Below are 17,948 nucleotides of genomic sequence, written 5' to 3'. Positions count from 1 at the left end.
CTGCCACAGCAGTCCTTCAAAATAAAGGCTAAATGTCTGTGCAGGTAAATATGCATAACCTGTGTTCCTGAAACAGCCACGGAGCATTAAGTTACAATCCAGAGACACTCTCCTAAGTGACAACCACATACTTATACTACTTCCTGCAAGAAAAAGAGCTTTGTGAGCATTCTGATTTCCCCAGAGTTATACAAGAACTGAAATAAGAGACTGTAAACACCTATTAGTCCAGCCCTGTGCCATAGCATGATTTCCCCCTTACACTTACATGATTTCATGTTGTTAGGCCAGGTTCATGTGACCCAAGCAGAAGTTACCCTCCTCCATGCTTTGCTCATGTTTCCTTTTTTTTTTCTTTCCCTGCCACTCACTCTTCACCAAAGGGCAATGACTTTTACACCCCCCCCAACTCTTCACTTTGCTTGAGAATATTGGCCTCTCCCAGGCCCAGGGTGTAGCACAGAAGCTGTGGAAGGACTTTGCACAGTCAGCTGTGCCTCCAGTTCACCAAGCCATGACTGTCAGTGGTGAAAACCCCCCGACTCTTTCCCTGGTTCTCTCTCCGAGGCTGTCTCCCTGCCCCTCCTTCTTTGGGGATGTTAATTCAGAGGCCAAATGAAAGAATATCTTGACATTAAAAATCACATGTAAAGGGCAGAACCCATGAAAAGAAGGATTAAAGGAGTTTCAAGTGAACTGAAAGGGAGACATGAAGTAAAACACTCAGGTAACTGAGAGGAAATCCCAAGGTGGATAATCCAATGTTCATGGAAAACAGAAGAACCGTAGCAGGAAGTCAGACTCTGGGAGGCCAGAGGAAGATGCTAGAAGAGTTAATGTGTTAAAGTCCCGTCATGTGGAAGAGGTGACAGTGTAGGCTGTCAGTGATAAGAGGAGGAGCACGGGTCTGTCAGAGCCTGGCTGAAACGATGGCAGATCACAGGATGCAATACGGAACACTTGGACTTCACCGTGGTACACAGCAGTCTGGCTGTGTTAAAAAAAATAACTTCGCTGCAGTTATCCAGGGGGAACCTGGATTTGCCAGGTTAAGTTGTAATTTGTCCTTATTTGTCGTGACACAGCAAAAGGAAAAGTACCTCCAGAACCTGATTCACAGCCAGCCAAGACTACCTTGGAAAACGTCACTGTTTCGAAACACCACACTCGTGGAAGAACAGCCCGGGGGTTTCCGCTGCCGGAGCCGCTGGGGCGCAGTGTCAGCGCAGGGGCTCGGCCGTGAGCCCGGGGCGGTTCCGGAGCGTGGTGCCGAGCTCGGGGCTGTGGGCGCACCTCGGCGCGGATGGAGAACCGCGAGCAGCGAGACCGGCCCGGGCCGGGCCGGGCGCGGAGCCCGGGGCAGGTGCGCGGCCCTCCCCGCGGGGCGGGCGCGGCGCAGGCACCGCCCGGCTGCGCGCCCTCCGGGGCGGGCTCTGCCCGCCCTTTCCGCTCCGCGCAGGGGGAGGAGCGGCTGCGGCGTCGCCGCTCGGAGCTGGGCTGCTCTGCCGGGACCGGGACCAGGACCGGGATCGGGTTCAGAACTGGGATCGGGACCGGCATCGGGATCAGACCCGGGGCAGCGGAGCCCGGAGCGCGCCCCCGAGCGGCGGGGCGGGGTGCGGCGCTCAGGGCTGCGCGCCCTCGGCCGGGGCACGGCTCCGCACCGGGACAGCGCGGCAGCGCTCCGCGCCGCTCCGCACCGCATCGGGGCACCGCTCCGCGCCGCTCCGTGCCTATCCGCACCGGGGCACCGCTCTGCTCCGCGCCTCTCCGCACCGCAGCGCGGCCCCGCTCCGCGCGATGCTGCCCGGGCGCTCCCCGCGCCGCTCCGCCTGAGGCGGGCGTGGGGCGGCCATGCAGTCCTCGCTGCCTTAGCTGAGCGCGGCGCTCGGGCCGGAGCCCGCGGCCACCCCCCGGCGGCACCGGCACCATGAGGAACGGCGATGACCTGGAGGGCTTCGACGGCGAGGCGTCCAGCGCCTCCATGATCTCGGCGGCCAGCAGCCCCTACCAGCCCACCACGGAGCCCGTCAGCCAGCGCCGCGGGCTGGGCGGCTTGCGCTGCGACCTGGACTACCTGCGGGGCACCTTGGGCAGGCTGAAGCTGGCCGAGGTGGTGAGTACCGCGGCGGGGAGCGGGGGTGCGAGCCGGGTGGCTGCCGGCAGCGGGGCCGGTCGGGCCCGTGCGGCGCTGCCGGGGGCCGCAGGAGCGCGTTTCACCTCGGCCGTGTGCCCGCGGGTCACCGGCGTGCCGAACAAACCACGGCTGCAGGGCCGAGACATCACAGCAGGCAGCTTCTCGGCAGCAGTACCGCTCGTTCTGACCCTGTGCAGGGGCGTCGCGGTGCCCGGGGGCGCCTCCCGGCCGTGCCGGGCTCCGCGGGTGCCCGGGTGGGACCCGCCCGGTGCCGGGTGCGGAGCGCGGCGGGCCCGGGATCCGCCCGGAGCTCGCAGAGTCCTCGCTCGCCTGCGTGCGGTCAGCGGGCTGAAGCGCTCTTAAATGCACGGAATAAAAGGAAAAAGCCCTTAAAAAACCCCCAAACACCAAACGTGAGGTTTTGTATTGTGTAATTAAACGTGAGCTGTGCTCATTCGTGTACTTTGGACACCTGACCCGTTCAGTTTGATGGAGCCCATGCAAGGCTTGGACCACCCCTGCAGTGAAGCACGTAATAAACACCAAAGCATTTCAGCAGTTTCTGTGGTGCTAGTGCTGATGTTTGCCTTCATCTGATCTGCTTTCCAAGTCACTATTTTTTATATATATATATATATATATTTCAAATCAACAAATGTGTTTTTCAGGATATTAGGAAAAGAGGTGTTTTATGAAAATGGCAATCACCTTGAAATAGATTTTTAAGTAATTTCTTACAGGGTACTGCAAATTCTTGTAATTTAAAATAGACGAGTTCTTTGAGAAGTGTGATGCCAGAAACATTTAAATATTTCATATATATAACTTCAGCATTTAAAACCACTGCTGGTTACTACAAGGCAAAACTTGCACATACAGGTTTCATGAAAAACACATTGGAAGTATCCTAGTTTTAGCTGCACACAAGCTTATAGAGGACTGTTGTGATGAATGTGTGACCATTTTTTATGAATGCCCAGTAAAATCTAGGGTTTGGAAGTGTGATTTGTTTTCTTCTCATCTGCTCAGTGTAGGGTAGGATCTGTGCTCTGCAAGTGGTAGCAGTGAGCATGTTAGCTCAGCAGTCACACAACAGGGACCAGAGTGTTTGCATTGTGTGTGTTCAGGACTGGAGCCAAAGGATCTGTCATCACTGTGCAACATCTACCTGTCTTCGAGCTGTTTAAAACTGTCCGTGTGGTGGAAGTCCTGGGGTGGTACTGCCTGATACACTGAAATAATCCGCCCTCGGGATTTTTGTTTCAGTTCCTACTGCAGATCCTTTCTGCAGTACACTAATAACTGTGGCAAGTCATGTTAAAAACTTGTCATTAAAATGAGTAATTACTGATCGTAACTGAATCTTCTGTTATTAAATCTGACTTGCTTGGAACAAATTCCAGAGATACATGGAGTACACCTCGTAAGTTTCTAAGTCGTGTAAAGAAAGATGGGGGAAAACCACACTCTGCTGGAGTTAGAGAGGTTTCCTTGTCTCTGGACAAAGACACTGCTGCTCCCAGTACATCGTTGGGAAGATTTACATGTGCAGAGTGTCTTGAGAGGAACTGAGCCGTGTTTCGTGTCCTTTCGTAAGAATGATCTGAGCTATTGCATGTGGTTCCTAGGAGTGTATGAATCCAGAGGGGCAGCAGTTAAGGAGAGATTAAATTAGCTAGTGTAGGGTGGAAGGCTGTGCACCACCTCAGCCTGGTTAGTTGTACTCAAAAAACCTCCATCTCATTCATGGTAATGGAATAGCAGACTACTGACATTTGCAAACCAATGGAAAACTGAGCAGTGTTGGAAAAGAAAGAAGAGAGAGCACATTCCACTGTGTACTTAGGTTGCTTATTTGCCAAGTATAATTATTTCAATTACAATATTCAATAATACCTTTACAAAAATATTGTAGGAACTGAAACGTTACCAAGTCTGTAGTGTAGAACTCTATCTCTTAAAAACAAGAAGGAACTCCTGGCACACAAAAAAAACATTACAAAAAGGAAAAAGGCAAGTACTGGTTATGATAAAAGTCTCTAAATGTCTTCTAGTAAAAAGAATGTTACAGGAAAGATTACAATGTATGTGCTTTATTTAGCATCAGGACTTGTCTTAAAATACATTTGTGATTGGCAGGCAAGATGTCAGCTCACGGCAAACATTGCTGCTTGTTCTAATCTTTGGTTGAAGAGCTTCCCACAAACTGGCCCGTGGTGCTGTGGGAAGGAAAACTGCTGCACTTTGTGGCTTGGATGGCCCTGCTTCCAAATGCCCATTTTTGACTGTCAAAAGCAGAAGGAACAGGGAATGGGGAAAACCCCACATCACTTAAAATAGGTGTAGGGCTCTGTAATTTGTTGTGGATTTATCTTTATGGATTCAAATAAAGGGGTTGTTGCAAGAGGGAAACCATTCTATGACGTTGTAGGCATATGGAGTAATTTATTTGCTGCTAGAGGGGACAGTAGTTTTAACTTATTTATATTTCAAGAGGATATGCCTCAAAGTGTCCTCTGAAGGGACACCAACATAATGGGTTATGGTGATGTTTCATGTATAGTATTGTGCAGCTTACTTCTGAGCCTTGTTTTGGTGTTTGCTAAGTTTAGATTTGGTTGCAGACCAGAAAACTGTACAATTTAAGGCTTGCAGCTCCTCTTTATGACCAAGCTGAAGAGCTCCTAGTCCTTGGATCTGCCTGCCAGTGGTCAGTGATGGCAGCGTGAGGAGCAGTGAGGGAATAAGGGGAAGGGCCCATGTGGAACAGCTTGGCATTGAACCGATTTGCCTGGTTTTGGCGATGTTATTGTTAGGCAGGTGAGCTTTTCTGAAAGGAGTCTTGTGCTTGTGTCTCAGTGTTCTGTTGAAATAGTTGTGTGTGTTTGTTGGGATCTGTGAGGGAACATCTGCTGTACTGGGGATGCAGCTGTAGCCTCTTTTCAGCAGCAGCTTGGAGGAAGGTGGGGAGTGCTGGACCACATCAGAAAAGGAGCGTTCAGGGCTGCTGGGGCAGCTGAGACACCTGAGGGTGTCACCAGGCAGGTGGGAAGTGACACACAAAGGGAAATGGGAGGGGGGAGGACTTAAGGTAGCTTGGAGTTTTCATGTTTGGTTTGTGCCTTTTGGTTTTGTTCTAATGAGACTTTGAACTCGAAAGGGAAGTCAGGGAGAAGCCAGTACACTTGTGTGCTAACCAAAGAAATGTTTTTGCTTTGGAGAAGTTGTCTCAGCTGACTTTCTAGCATTTAAATGGAGCAGTACCTTTTCTCATGGAAGGTGTGAGAGAGAAGTGGCTGTCCTTGGAGAGCAGAGCAGGAATGCTCTTTAGAGTTTATTCTCATTACTTTCTGGCATGAACTTGCTTCTCATGCTTTTGAGGGCTTTAATACTTTCCATTGAGACTACTGTACAATAATGAAATGGATATCACTGGAAAACTTTGCTGTGGATGTCCTCAAATGATTTGTTTTATTTCAGTACTTTCTCCCCATTCCCTTGAATTTCTGAAGGACAGTTTCTCATTTTCCTGAGTGTGCTTGCTGAAGAAAGGTGTTTACTGTGTGAGGAGTCAGGAGGGGCCCATTCTGTCATCCAAAGGAGATGGGCTGGTTAGCAGGTACGACTTCTTTGCTGGAAATAGTTTCATTTTAGATGAGACTGTCTGCTTTTTTTCCCCCTCTTCGTTTAAGTTTTCTCTTCAGCTTTTCAAAATACATTATTATTATTACTTTTCCTTGATTACTGTAATTCTGCACCTCCAAGGATCATACTGTCATTAAAGCTGGGCATAGACATATTTCCTACTGAAATTCCCATGGCCAGGCGTGGCTGCCCTTTGTCTGCTGCTCAGTTTTTCTGGGAGTGTAGCTCCAGGTGGGCTGTTCATCAGGCTTTAAGGAAAGGAAAACCAGGCAGGATCTAGTTGGGAACCCTGTTGGTTCTCACCAGAATCCTGCCAGGTTTGCACAGGCACTTGCTTTAAAGTAGCATGTATCACCTTTAACAGCTGGGCCAGTTGGTGTGGAAAATCATGCCTGGTCAGTTCTTGTGACACTGGCAGCAGTTAGGAATGGTTGAACTGGAGCAGTGGGATCACAGAGCAACCTTCTGGTAGAAGCAGCAAGAGGCAGAAGCCCCTTAGCATGTGCTGGCTGAGAGAGGGTGGATGGCATTTGTGGTGGTTGGTGATGGCTTCTGTGGCTCAGACAGCCCTAGACTTTCTTCTCCTCATGTGTTTCTTCCAAATGCTACAAAAATCCATCAGAGATTCCTTTTAAAGAAGATAATACTTCTGCTTGGGAGGTCTCTGAGCTGCAAGATGCTGATGAGTGCACTGGGAAGTATCACTCCCGACTTGCTCTCGTCTTCTTGTCTATAGCATTTGATATGGCCTGTCAGGGGAGGCAGCATTTTGAGCTAAATGAAATCTGGTGGGAATAGCAGTTCAGATGTTCACAATTTTCGGAATAAAAAGTTCCATCTTCATTGGTGGAAAGTAGCTGAACATTGAAAAAAAGTTGTTTTGTGGCTTACTGTCATGATACATTTGCAGATTCAGAAATGGGTTGCTGAGGCCAGGGCTACAGTGAAACTCTGCTGTCAGGTTCTGCTGCAATGAAGAAAACAAAATTCAAAAGCCAGGAATACATGCCTACATGGGTAATAAGACTATTGAGAATTCTCATTGTTAATTATATTAGAAAATTAGAGTAATAACATTTATGTTCCAAGGAATAAGCTAATTGCTGACTATTAGAATCTGGTTGAAAGCTATTCTGAGGTGTTCAGTAATCTCATATTTAGTTATTGCTGCCTTCTGGTGCCTTGAGCTCAGCGTCTCAGCTGGAGGGGAGGATTAGATGGAGCCCCCAGCCTCCCTCCCACCTGTGTGTGATGTGTCACATCTCAGGGCATGTCTGACTCACCTGCTCCTTTGCCCCTGGGTGTGATTCCTGACTGGGAGTGGGTGGCTGGAGCAGGGAGCTGGGTGCTTCACAGGCAGCTGCCCTCTGTAAGTCAAGAGAAGTTACCAGCAGGCCACTGGATCAGTGTGAGGAAAGGGAGATTACTGCTTTGGAGATTACTCTAATGCTTTTGCATTGTCGTTGTGAAGTTTGGGTTTCTGTCCATGGGGTATTATCAGTTGCAGAGAGTTAGTAGAGGGCAGTGGGTGATGTTCTGAGCACAGTCAGTGCTCAGTCACAGCAGTCAGGCCATTGGTCCTGGTGGGAAGCACTTGGTGCTCTTGCTGAAGAGCAGAGCATTGCAGGAGGCACCCTAGCCTCAGAGGGAACTTGGGATCCCAGGCAGCCCTGGACTTGCCTTTTTTATTCATAGGTGATGGTTTCACCTTAAGGTTTAATTCTATTCATTTGTTCTGCACTCCGGAGGGATAGAATCCTTCCTTCTTTTCACTCTGGATTTAGTTTGAGCAATTTATAGCTCTTTGTTCCTGAGTGAACATTGCCACTTGCCATAACTCCTCCTTACCCCTCCTGCCCTCAGCCAGCCCTGTTCTTGCTGCACGATGCAGGAAGGCTGGTTTGGGCTGGCCTGGACAAGGGGCTCTCTGCTCTGGGGCCGTCCAGCTGCCCTCCCGTGCCCTGTGTGCCAGAGGGGGTGGGCTCTCAGTAGCCACAGCCTGAGCAGGGGTGACCTTTGGGCTGTGTGCCACCACTCTGTACAATGCCACTTTTCCAGCCACTTCTCTTTCATCCTGGGGTCACATTGGCAATTTATAGTCATTCTGTGATGAACTGCATCGTCCACCTCTTGTTCTCTTATAGTCTCCAAACAACGAATGTGTGTTACTGTGAGAAATCAGTGTGATTTTTTGTGTCATGTGCTGAATTCTGATTTTCAGTGGCATTTGTAGCTGCTTGTTCAGAAGATGTTGAGTATCCCAGCAGGTATCAGTGATCTTTGGCATTTGGTCTTAGAAAAAGGCTGTTGTAATATCATATCAAGAGGATCAAATTTGTAGTGCACAAATATGCTTAGAAATCCTCTTCAGGTGTCTCTTCAGTGCCTCTGAAACTCTTGATTTTTCTTCAAAAAGATTTCTCTTTAAAGGTTGTGGGTCTGCATTGCTGTGTGGTGATATTTTTATCCTAACATTTACTGTGGAAGAATAATGAGATACCTCTATTTAGCTTTGCTTTTTATTGTTTCTGTGTACAACTAAAGAAATGACTGTGGCTGTCTTCCCACAGAAAGGTGGAGAGGTTTTGGTTTCTTTCATGGTGTCTCTTAACTACCATCTGGCCATGGGATCATATCCTACTGATCCTACAGTAAACTCCAAATGCCTGTTAATATTTTCTCTCTTAAGATGGTGGATAGTTTTTAAATTCTGATTTCAGAAGAAATTCCTATAATGTCTGTGCCAAGCATGCTGTATTTTTTTCCCTTCCATTATGAACCAGTACAATACTAATAGATGCACTACACTAATGTAGTTCTCATGGTATTAATAATTGGAAAGCTACCTTTATTTCTTGTAATTTTTCTAGTAATGTTCTTGTTGATGAGACTCCCTAGTGATTTAATTATCATCTTGAGATAAGAAGATGAGGACTAGAAATTTAAGAGCTTGTGTTTTTCTTGCAACATAATCAGTACAGGAGGAATCCGTTAGTTCTGGTGGGAGTTAGTGCATTGTTTTGTCAAATCAACTTGCACACTTTTCAGTAGCCATCATCATCCTGTGCTCAAAATTGCATTTCATCAAAATCTGCCTTGCTTCTGAACCTCAGCAAATAATTTTGTACTGAAACTTTGCGTACAAAGAAAACTAAATGCACAATGAAGAGACATCTTAACAATGGGTCAGCTGCTGTTGTTCTGTAGTGCTGAAGCCACCACTTACTAGAGCTGCAATAAAAAAATACATTCTTATTTAAAGAAAGAAAAGTCACCTAATTCTCAGATGGTTTGTGCAGTTGCTTCCAAAACATGGAAGTAATGTTTAGGTTTCTCTGGAACTTGTACCATCAGCTTCAGATATGGGAGGAGGGAAGCAGAAGCTGGTAACACCAACCTGATGTAGAATAGGGGGAAAGAACATACAACCATGAGTAGAGAAAAGATGGGTCAGAAATATTCCTGACAATGGGCAGAGAGGTCCTAGAGCTGGTGTAGCTCTCACCCAAAGTGAGAGGGCACTCACAGTCCTCAGTGTGGGTTCAGGTGAGCAGAGTATCCTCTGATGTTTAGTCTCACTGTGTGCAAATTAAACTGGGAACTGTAACTCAGAGTATCAGATTCCTGACTGTGGTATTTAGTGAACTGTAATTAAGGCTGTGGTGTTTAATGCCTTAGCTTGTGGAAGAATATGATGTGTTTTTACCCAGACAAGTGTTCCAGCATCCAGTTAAACTTCTTTTCATGTGTGACTTGATATTCAGGTGGTGATGCTTGACACGTCTTTAAATTTTCTTTAGCTCATATGTACATTCTCAAAGTGTTCAGGCTGCAAGTGAGCTGAACTGGTTGGGATTGTTTGCTTCATTTAGGATAGCCTGAAAGCCCAGCAGCCAGTGCCAGCGAGTAGGAACACATCCTGTGCTGTGTCTGAGTTGCACAAGGTGCTGCTTCTGCTGTGACTTTCACTGAAGCTAACCCGAGGTATTTTCAAATGCTGTAAATCTGCCAGAGATCCAGCACTACTCAAAACAGGTCTGGCAATCTTTTTCCAAATTATTTTATGAATCGAGTACAACCATTTCCATATTAGGAATTTTCTGTACTTTTGTACATTTTTAAACTGAAATGCTCATGGCAAGGAAGCAACGAGCATGGTTGTGAATATTATTAAATGCTTAAGGTCTCCTAACAATCTGTAGTAACTTCTCTCTCAGGAAATTATTTTCATGCTAGAAACTGATACTGCCACTTGAATGGTGTGAGTAGATTAATTAGTTGTTTGATCATACTCTCTTCTTAAAGAAACTAATTGTTGCATTTAATGCTTAGAGACTTTTTATCTGATGTAGATGAAACCTTTTATAAAATATAGTGATATTTAAATTTGAGACGCTGATGTGCTGAGTAACATTTTACTTTGGGGGTGTGCTGCAGCCCCTGGCGTGCAGGATGGTGCCGGGAGCTGAGGGCAGCGCTGCAGGGGCTCTGCGCTGCTCGCAGCCCTGTGCAGGGTGCAGCCCAGGCTGCTGCAGGCTGGGGCACAGCTGCTCTCCCGTTATAAAACCCCAGGGGCTGCGTTTGCAGTTGTGCAATGGCATCTGGGGGCTCTCTGCGGCGTTGGCAGAGTTCCTCCCGCATCCCTGGTGTCAGCCGGGCTGAGCAGCGCGGAGCTGCCCCGCGTTCCCCAGGGCAGCTGCCAGTGCTCTGCATCTCCTGGCCTCCAGCTCTTGTTTTAATGTTCTCTTTCACCAGGATGTCTAGACTCTTTTTGCCTTTTAAGGCATGGCATCTAAGGGGGCCTTCGGGTTACAGTCTTGGGAACGTTGGGATTGCAAGGACATATTGCACCATTTCCTTTAAACAAAAACAAACCCAAAAAACTTCAATGGATTCTGTAGGACTACTTTAAGTTCTTGACTGTTTTCTCATTAAAATTCCTTTCTTGTTTTAGTATCTGTGGGATGTTTGATGTTTACTCATAATTGGGATTAAATGGGATTTTAAAAGATACAGACTGATTCTGATAGTGATAAAATAGAACTTTCACTTTTTAAAATAGCCAAACAGGCTAGTTAAACTAGAGGCTGTGTAAAGCAAATACTTGACAAATTTTATTATTATACCTTTACTTCTTAAAACTAATAAATTAATTATCTGTTTGTTACCAGATTTACAGTACTGTGTTTTAATATTGTTTTGACTAGCCAGGTTTCCAGCACAGGCTGGCCTGTGAACATGGATGGGAACATGAAGCCAGTTCAGAAGTGTTGATTTTTTTCTTTTTTTAAAAGCTGAAGAGAGAATTCTCATAAGTGAAGCAATAGCTTTTTTTTTTTACTGTATTTAAAAATCATGCAAATACGATCTCAGTAATGTGCTGTATTCCAGCAGACTGTGTCTGTGTGCATGTGCACCATACAGATTTTGTGTGTGCAGCCCCAAGACGAGGGCAGTTATATCTACCCATTTTGTTTAAATAACAAAGATATGATAAGCTCTGCATTCTTACAGTTGATCTCAATGGAAAATGCCAGGAAGTGGAGTGGAGAGGACACTTCACCCTTGCTGGGAGGTTGGGGAGGAAAGGTGGATGCTGTACTGAGAGGTACCTCCTGAGCATCCCACACAGGTGTTACTAACAGCTAATAAATGCTGATACTAAACTGCTGACTCTCCTGACTTCAGTGACACTGACTATTAAATTATCTGTAAGATTAACAGGAGTTGGCAGTAGTTTTTAAGGAAGGATTTTTAAGGACCGTGCTTTGGTGCCTGAAAGTGAGGGTTGCTAACATTCAGGTTATTAAGTGAGGTTTGCTAATAGAGCAGTTAAGGTGGATTTATTCTCCATTTTGTTACCTGTAGCCAGTTTTTGCTTTATTGTGGTAAAGCCTGCATGAGTAGGAGTATAGCAGCAAATGGGACTAATAGGAAAGTATTTTATTCTCCCTTCTGCCCCCACTACTTGCAGCTGGCAGTAGTTGAGGAAGATGCAGATGACTCAGTGCGTACACAATTACATTCAGTGTGGCACCAAAGAAATGCGATGGTTTCTTTGACCTATTTTTGCCTGACTTGTTGAAGAACATAATATGCAAATGCTGGTCAGATTGTGATAAAATTGGATTTGAAGAAACCTAGTTGGGTAATCCTGCTGTTTAAGAATTTCCACTCAGCATTGTGTGAGTGCTTTAATTATGGTTTTTATCAGCACCCTGGAGCTCTGTTCTGAGGTCTGGCTGCACTGCAGTGGTTTGTGTGCAGAGTTCCCTGGGCTGGTGGCCTGTCCCTCTCTGCTCCTCTGGGGCAGGCAGGGGGACACTGAAGCTTCTTGAGAGAATTTTACTGTCTGACCTTGGTGAGCTGCAGCTCCCTCTGAGGAACCTGCCCTGTCTGGCACTAGGGAGTATCGTTAAACAGACCAGCTTGTGGTGCTTGGGAATTAGAGATGCCTGCAGACGCTGCCAGAATGAGCATGAGCCAATGAATGGGAAAATTAAGCCTCAAGTATCAGGATATGGTGAAAAAGGGGTGAAGAATCATCTCCCTCCCGTAGTTTTTCTGTTTGATGGCACTCACTGTAGCCATTGGCACAATTCATGTACTGTAGGTACAAAATAAACCTTTCCATTTATGAGTTGTTCACTGGGTTGTTCAGGAATGAAGTGCTTAATGCAGAATATGAATGGGCAAGTTAGAAATGTGAGACTTTGTGTTGGGATTTTGTTCATTATTGTCTTGAAGGACCTGTTGCTTATGAAAATATTTTGATTTATGCTACACAAGAATTGTAGTTTCTGGGGATGGGAGGCACAGGTTCCTGTGGAGAGGAATTGGGGGGAGAAACTAGTTATGTTTTGCATATTCTGTTTGCCTTTGTTTAAAGCATAGCTCTCTGTACGGTCTTCAAATGAACCTTCCTGTAGGATGGGCTTGCTAAAAAGCTGTTGATGGGCTTTTGTTTATGGGACAGGTGGCACACTACATTCATTTTTGTCTAATCTGGAAGGTTTGTTTGAGTCTCATTCAGATTTCAGTGAGGAAATGTCATGTGCCTAAAACAAATACCTCCTCGCAATGTGCCTTGGCTTGGGATTCTGCTCAGTGGTTCTTTTGTTCATCTGCTAGTTGGATAAAACCTAAAATACATCTAAATCTGACTTTTTCAGGGGGGGCTTCATTGTTTTTGTTTTCTTAGGAAGAACTATGTTTGTTTTATCTGTCAAAACCTCCTATGCGTTTAATGGTACTTGAACTGGAGTTGATTTTGCATTTATCTAGCAGATAAGAATGTTTGTTGTATAAGTGTATCCAAGCAATAACAAAACTCTGTACTAAAGCAGTTAGCAGGAAATAAGTCACCATATCATGTCTGCAGATTTTTTTTTGTTCTAGATTCTAGATATGATTAAGTTCACTTTTAAATTGATGCATTTCTGTTTAGCCAGTTGAGAATCTCTTCTGTTCACTTAGTTCAGTCCAGTTCATTATTTTTCTTAGAATAAGCATTAGTTTTGATGTCATAAATGTTTCAAAACAAATATCATTCTGCTGTTAGTTTTGAGTGTTGATTACCCTCACTCTTAAATATGACCCATTCTCCTAATAAACCATGAAAATGTTTCAGGCCTCAGCAATATGTTCTGTATTTAGAATTGGTCTCTTGCCTGAATTGAGAAGGGGAAGTCAGCAGTAGCTGAATCTTAGGATTATAGAGAACTGCTGGAGGTGGCAAAAGATCAGCTGATGTAGTAAAGATTCTGCAATATTTAATGCACTGAAGTTTTGCCACATTACAGCCAAAAGTGAACTAAGAAATAATGAAACCTTTGCAGCTCCATGTAAAACAGTAGAGGTGCAATGATGATCTGAAACTCACGTTTTCTGCTGTTACTTCTACCATCACCCCCAAAACCAGATCAGAGGTGAATCGGGAGGCCTGGTTGAATTTCTCTGGGTTGGTTTGATTGTATTTGTGCCATTAGGGCACAATTTAGTGCCTTAAATCCAGGGTGCTGAATCACTGGTGGTGCTTAAGCTTCCCTCTCTGGTAAGTATTGTTTTTCTAAACTTTGTATCTTTTTTTTAATGCTCCTTTGTGATTTAAGGCCCCTTGCAGCTTCTTACCAGAGTTAATAACACTTTTCATGTAGTCTTGAGGATGCAGACCAGGAGCAGGTGGGAAATCAGTCATTTTTTGCTTAGGGTAAAAGATGGTTTCCTGCTGGAGGAGCAGGACTGTGTTTGAGCCGTATGATCCCAAATATTCCTATCTGTGCCAGCTGTTTTAGATGTGGGAAATGCATGTGCTTTGCAAGGAATGAGACCCACTTCGTTTCATGCATAAAGTTGGGACTGCCAGGCCAAGTAAATGAGAACAATAAATCTAGATTTTAATGCAGGAAAGTTCAACGTCTTCAGATACTTTAAGTGGTATAAAAGCAATATATTTCTTCTCTATTTTGTGCATGTGTATTCTGCTGTACCATTAATTTAAACAGTCTGGATGTAAAAATGTCTTCCTAGTGTGACATTCTTACTAACGTTCTGTGGGTATTTTTCAGGCAGAAAAAATGCTGACCATTTTGTGGTTTTTTGGAAATCATGTGTAATTATGTCATTTAACCACACAATACAGCTTTCTGTGGTAATGTTTTAGATAAACAGGAAAGCTCATTTTTTACTTTGTTTTCATTGCAGAACTGTGTTTTTTTTTTTTATTTTAATGCAACGTTCTTTGATTAATTTCTTCAAAAATATAACAACATATTCTGACAGGAAAAATACACGATTAGCAACCTCCTAAAAGTTCTTTTTCAGCGTTGGTGCCTGTCACAGCACATTTTCTCCATTTTGGGGAAATAACAGTGTTTTATGTCTGATGTGCCTGTGTTGCCAAGAAAGTGATGTAAATATGAGGCGTTTACATAGCCCCGAGGCAGATGATTTCTTCATTAAGGGCCCTTCTCCAGGGGAATTTGCAGGAAAGTTGAGATGACTACAGTAATGGTAGGAGGCTGATGGGGCTAACTCCGAGAAGAGGATGTTGCATCCCAGAGTAGAGGCTCTCTCTCAGGAATTCCATGGCCCTAAATCGTGGTGGCTCCATGGAGCTGCTCTGGGGGCTCGGTGCTGCACACCCCCGGCAGTAACACTGGCTGACAGCTTGCCAGTTGATTCAGGGCTAAGAGCACAAAATGGCATTATTGGGAAGTACATCTCATACTTAATCCTCTGCTTGGGGCTTTTTTCCTCCTGCCTGTGTGATGTGGTGGTGGGAGATGGGGGGTGGAGGGCAGGGGATGCTCTGTCACAGCACTGGAGCTGCATTGCACACTCTGGCAGAGCCAGAAGCCAGACCTTTCCTCAGCTTACCCTGACCTTACCTCATTCTTTCTGAGCCTGCTTTGTTGATCAGATTCTTGCAAGGAAAAGGTGTTATTGCAGGTAGCCTGGGATACCTCTGCATGGACCTGAGCATCCAGAATTAGCAGATGTTTCCATCATGACAAAGCTGCATTTTAATGCAATATTCACTGTACTTACTTTAAGAAGAGTGGAAGTAGAAGAGAAACCAAAAGCCACTGTTAAAAATGAGAAAGTAAGTAATAAAAGAGAGCTATACAAATCTTTGGGTGCTTGAAGAGTTTGAGTGGAATAGAAAACTCTCCAAAGTACTTGGTACAGAGAAAAAAGGTGAAAAGGTTTGTTCTGTCCATCAGAGAAAACTTTCTCTCTTGCCTCGGCCTGAGAAAGCTGTAGCTGTGTCATTTGTGAGAGAGAGCAGTAATTCATGTAAGAGGAGATTTCCACCACATTCAGTTTCTCATCTTTCCTCGGTAAACCAGCCTTGAAAGTGGAAAAACTTGTCGAATCTCATCACCCTAAACTATGAAAAGATGTGTGATTTGAAAGTGGGGGTTGCCTCCCATGTTGGACAAATGTCAGGGTGTATTTTGTTGGCCAGATGCTGTTCCCCTGGTTTTCTGGGGCTTTTTAGCTGGTCCTGGAACTGCAGTCATGGGAGGCAGAAGCAGGATCCTGGATCCTGGTTTTTTGAGTGTTCCAAGCAAGGGCAGAGCTTTAGCAGCCGGGGAGTTGGGTTTTTCTCTGTAGCTTTGTGTCCCAGTCCCCCAGAGCAGTGCAAACCTGGATGGAGCATGGAGGCTTCCCAGGAGGGCTGGAGGGTCTCGATCCTTGCTTCCCCTTCCAGGAGGGTGTGTGTAGGCACCATGGGAAGGCCAGGCACCAGTTTCATCTGGGATGTGAGCTGTGGCAGGGGGAAGAGCAAAGGAAGCTCTGGGGAAGGGACTTTGCTGTTGTTTGCAGTGGGACTCTCTGGGGCACCTCGTTCTGCTTCGTGGCTGTGCCAGTCAAGGGGTGTTCTGTGTTAATTCCCTGCCTCAGTTATGTACACACTCTCATAAATTATTTATTTCATAAATTTAAAAATGCAGGGAAAATGAATGTTAACACATGGTTGGGGTTTTTTTAATGAACCTTATCACTGGATGAGCCGTGGCCTTTGAGAATCTGCTCTGGCTCTTGTGGCAGCATTTGGACAACACTTTTAAGCTCTCTGAGTAAATTGTGGGGTTATGGAATCAACCCTGTGTATTTCACTTTCATTTCATGTGTTCTGAGTAGTTTGCTTTTTTATTGAAAACAAAGTTAGATTCCTCTCTGAGGGAATGGCCAGTGAAAGTGATACTAAGTATGTTTTTATAGAAGTTTCATATGATTTTTAGTTAATTTGAAGGATGCTTCTGACAAGTTCATAAATGTGTAGGAGGACAAGATTATCCTGATGTTTTAAAGGGAATATATTTTGTATTGAGGACTGAGATTTCTATTGTGATTAGAAAAAGGGAAGTTTCTGTAGGAGGTTAGCTTTTTTCTGATGTAATGATTAATGTGGATTTCATTATTTGACATAGCTTTGCTGTGAGACAGTCATGGCAGGTAGCAGGAGGGTATTACTGTAGCACTGGCAGGATGGATAGTCTTTGAGAAGGGGGACATACATTTTTATTGGAAGAAAAATAATAACACATTTAGTTGGAATCTTATTTGAAGTACCAAAGAGTTAGAAATAAATTGTGTGTATGGGAGTGTTGTCCTTTTCCTGTCTCCTTCCATCAGACAGGGAAGCAATCGAGGTTTTCTCCCAGCCTGTCTGATGAATTTATCAATAGACTTGGGCTGCCACACCCCAGGCACTGCACACTGCTGCACGTCCTAAACTGATGGCACATCTTAATTGTGTTTGAAATGGTTTGGGTTAAGTCAGGCCTAAGTGTACACAACTAACACTTTTTTCTTACCAGAGTGTGTCACAGATAAATGCATTTTATAGTTTCTTAAGGGATAAAATGAAATCTAAATGTAGAGTTGCTTTGGAGTTCATTAATTCTGATCTTGGGAATACGTAAATAACACCAGATTATTTGAGTTCATTACTCCAACTGCACCTTCAGTATGTAATTAATTTCTAATGCTGTACACAGGAGACTCTTTGGGCTCTTCTGAGCTTTGCCAGCCAAGGTGGGTGTGTTAGCCTTGAAGAAGCAATGCTGCCTGGTGTGGAGAAGAGTCAGTGTAAAAGTTTATCAGCAAAACACCGGAGTTGTTGCCCAGCCTAGCAACTGATGTGCCAGAGATTTTGGCTCCTTCAGCCAGATGTTGGTGGCACAATTCAGACTTGTTCATGTTTTGAGAAAATGAACCTGATCTTTGGGGCTTGTACTACAGTATTTCTAGAGAATATTGCAGAACCATTTATTTTAAAAGAAAAAAATTATAAGTGTCATAATATATTAAAAATAGTGGCAAGAAAATTAGAAATTTTATTATATTGCAAAATCCAGAAGTAAAAATTTTGCTGGCTGACATTTAGCATTAATATGTGATGTTGATTCTTCTTGAAAGAGCAAAGATTGGCTTTTAAAGCTTTTTTTTTTAAATTGCATTCAGTCTCATCTTCAGTTTTGAGGCTCGTGTGTACAGAGAGGATGAACTTCATTACATGCTAATACTTTAGAATGAGTCTGTGTCTGGACAGTAATTTTTTTTGGTATGTGTGTCATTGTTGTAATCATAGTTTGACTTTGATTCTGCATTGATTCCGAATATTCCATTTCATGCATGATCTTTCTTTCTGAAG

At 44.7% G+C, this 17,948-nt stretch overlaps 1 protein-coding gene across 1 annotated transcript in view; it reads left to right on the top strand.

The window, feature by feature from the left end:
* The first annotated feature begins 1,835 nt into the window (after positions 1 to 1,835).
* The window catches only part of CMTM4 (CKLF like MARVEL transmembrane domain containing 4), a 36,873-nt gene continuing 20,760 nt past the window's right edge, over positions 1,836 to 17,948 (top strand). Inside the window, exon 1 of the mRNA XM_032121491.1 lies at positions 1,836 to 2,116. Coding sequence (XP_031977382.1) covers positions 1,931 to 2,116 — 186 coding nt within the window. The 5' untranslated portion in view covers positions 1,836 to 1,930. The remainder of the gene's footprint in view (positions 2,117 to 17,948) is intronic.

The sequence above is a fragment of the Corvus moneduloides genome, chromosome 12 (assembly GCF_009650955.1).
Source record: "Corvus moneduloides isolate bCorMon1 chromosome 12, bCorMon1.pri, whole genome shotgun sequence".
NCBI classification, from domain to species: Eukaryota; Metazoa; Chordata; class Aves; order Passeriformes; family Corvidae; genus Corvus; species Corvus moneduloides.
The sequence above is the reverse complement of the archived record's forward strand: the minus strand, read 5'-3'. Positions and strand labels throughout refer to the sequence as shown.